General features: G+C 51.9%; 1 protein-coding gene across 1 annotated transcript in view; it reads right to left on the minus strand.

Moving 5' to 3' along the window:
• ehd1b (EH-domain containing 1b) overlaps positions 1 to 2,175 on the minus strand; it is a 24,317-nt gene extending 22,142 nt beyond the window's left edge. Inside the window, exon 1 of the mRNA XM_053241504.1 lies at positions 1,658 to 2,175. Coding sequence (XP_053097479.1) covers positions 1,658 to 2,058 — 401 coding nt within the window. The 5' untranslated portion in view covers positions 2,059 to 2,175. The remainder of the gene's footprint in view (positions 1 to 1,657) is intronic.
• Between the last annotated feature and the right edge of the window lie 6 nt (positions 2,176 to 2,181).

Consider the following 2,181-nt stretch of genomic DNA (forward strand, 5'->3'; position numbering starts at 1 on the left):
GGAAGGTGTGTGTGTGTGTGTGTATCTGTGTGTGTGTGTGTGTGACCTGTTGAGGAAGGTGTATGTGTGTGTGTGTGTGTGTGTGTGTGTGTGTGTGTGTGTGTGTATCAGTGTGTGTGTGTGTGTGTGTGTGTGTGACCTGTTGAGGAAGGTGTGTGTGTGTGTGTGTGTATCAGTGTGTGTGTGTGTGTGACCTGTTGAGGAAGGTGTGTGTGTGTGTGTGTATCAGTGTGTGTGTGTGTGTGTGTGTGTGTGTGTGTGTGTGTGTGTGTGTGTGTGTGTGTGTGACCTGTTGAGGAAGGTGTGTGTGTGAGTGTGTGTGTGTGTGTGTGTGTGTATCAGTGTGTGTGTGTGTGTGTGTGTGTCCTGTTGAGGAAGGGGTGTGTGTGTGTGTGTGTGTGTGTGTGTGTATCAGTGTGTGTGTGTATCAGTGTGTGTGTGTGTGTATCAGTGTGTGTGTGTGTGTGTGTGTGTGTGTATCAGTGTGTGTGTGTGTGTGTGTGTGTGTGTGTGTGTGACCTGTTGAGGAAGGTGTGTGTGTGAGTGTGTGTGTGTGTGTGTGTGTGACCTGTTGAGGAAGGTGTGTGTGTGAGTGTGTGTGTGTGTGTGTGTGTGTGTATCAGTGTGTGTGTGTGTGTGTGTGTGTGTGTGTGTGTGTGTGTGAGACCTGTTGAGGAAGGTGTGTGTGTGTGTGTGTGTGTGTATCAGTGTGTGTGTGACCTGTTGAGGAAGGTGTGTGTGTGTGTGTGTGTGTGTGTGTGTATCAGTGTGTGTGTGTGTGTGTGTGTGTGTGACCTGTTGAGGAAGGTGTGTGTGTGTGTGTGTGTGTGTGTGTGTGTGTGTGACCTGTTGAGGAAGGTGTGTGTGTGTGTGTGTGTGTGTGTGTGTGACCTGTTGAGGAAGGTGTGTGTGTGTATGTGTGTGTGTGTGTGTGTGTGACCTGTTGAGGAAGGTGTGTGTGTGTGTGTGTGTGTGTGTGTGTGTGTGTGTGACCTGTTGAGGAAGGTGTGTGTGTGTGTGTGTGTGTGTGTGTGACCTGTTGAGGAAGGTGTGTGTGTGTGTGTGTGTGTGTGTGTGTGTGTGACCTGTTGAGGAAGGTGTGTGTGTGTGTGTGTGTGCATCAGTGTGTGTGTGTGTGTGTGTGTGTGTGTGACCTGTTGAGGAAGGGGTGTGTGTGTGTGTGTGTGTGTGTGTGTATCAGTGTGTGTGTGTGTGTGTGTGTGTGACCTGTTGAGGAAGGTGTGTGTGTGTGTGTGTGTGTGTGTGTGTGTGTGACCTGTTGAGGAAGGTGTGTGTGTGTGTGTGTGTGTATCAGTGTGTGTGTGTGTGTGTGTCCTGTTGAGGAAGGGGTGTGTGTGTGTGTGTGTGTGTGTGTGTGTATCAGTGTGTGTGTGTATCAGTGTGTGTGTGTGTGTATCAGTGTGTGTGTGTGTGTGTGTGTGTGTGTGTATCAGTGTGTGTGTGTGTGTGTGTGTGTGTGTGTATCAGTGTGTGTGTGTGTGTGTGTGTGTGTGTGTGTGTGTGACCTGTTGAGGAAGGGGTGTGTGTGTGTGTGTGTGTGTATCAGTGTGTGTGTGTGTATCAGTGTGTGTGTATCAGTGTGTGTGTGTGTGTGTGTGTGTGTGTGTGTGTGTGTGTGTGTGTGTGTGTGTGTGACCTGTTGAGGAAGGCGTTTCCGAAGGCGTTCAGTTTGCGGAACGGTTTTTTCGGATCCACCACCAGCGCGTTTCCGGGCACGAGCCCGTCCTGCTCTCCGTGCATCACCGCGATGAAGGAGTCGGTGGTGGGCTCGGGTCCGATCCGCATGCCGGGGAAGTCGTGCTCCAGCAGGTGTCGGATGAAGGTGGTCTTCCCGGTGGAGTACTGACCCACTAACAGCACCATGGGCTTGTTATCGAAGTCCGCGTCCTCCAGAGCCGGAGAGTGGAAGTCGTGGTAGCGGTACGCCTCCTCCAGCGGCAGCAGCTTGGTCCGGTAAAGCCGCTTCAGTCCGTCCGCCACCGTCTGGAACAGCTCCGGGTCTTTCTTCTTCCCGTCCTTGTTGGCCCAAGTGAACATCCTGCTGCTCGGGTTCCGTGTAAACTCGCGTCGCTTTCAGTCTAGAACTTCACTCATAAACTCCGTCAGGACGCCGCTCGCGCGCGGTACCGTTAGCACGCAGCTAACTCACTGATTCATTAA

The sequence above is a fragment of the Pangasianodon hypophthalmus genome, chromosome 17 (genome assembly GCF_027358585.1).
Source record: "Pangasianodon hypophthalmus isolate fPanHyp1 chromosome 17, fPanHyp1.pri, whole genome shotgun sequence".
Classification (NCBI taxonomy): domain Eukaryota; kingdom Metazoa; phylum Chordata; class Actinopteri; order Siluriformes; family Pangasiidae; genus Pangasianodon; species Pangasianodon hypophthalmus.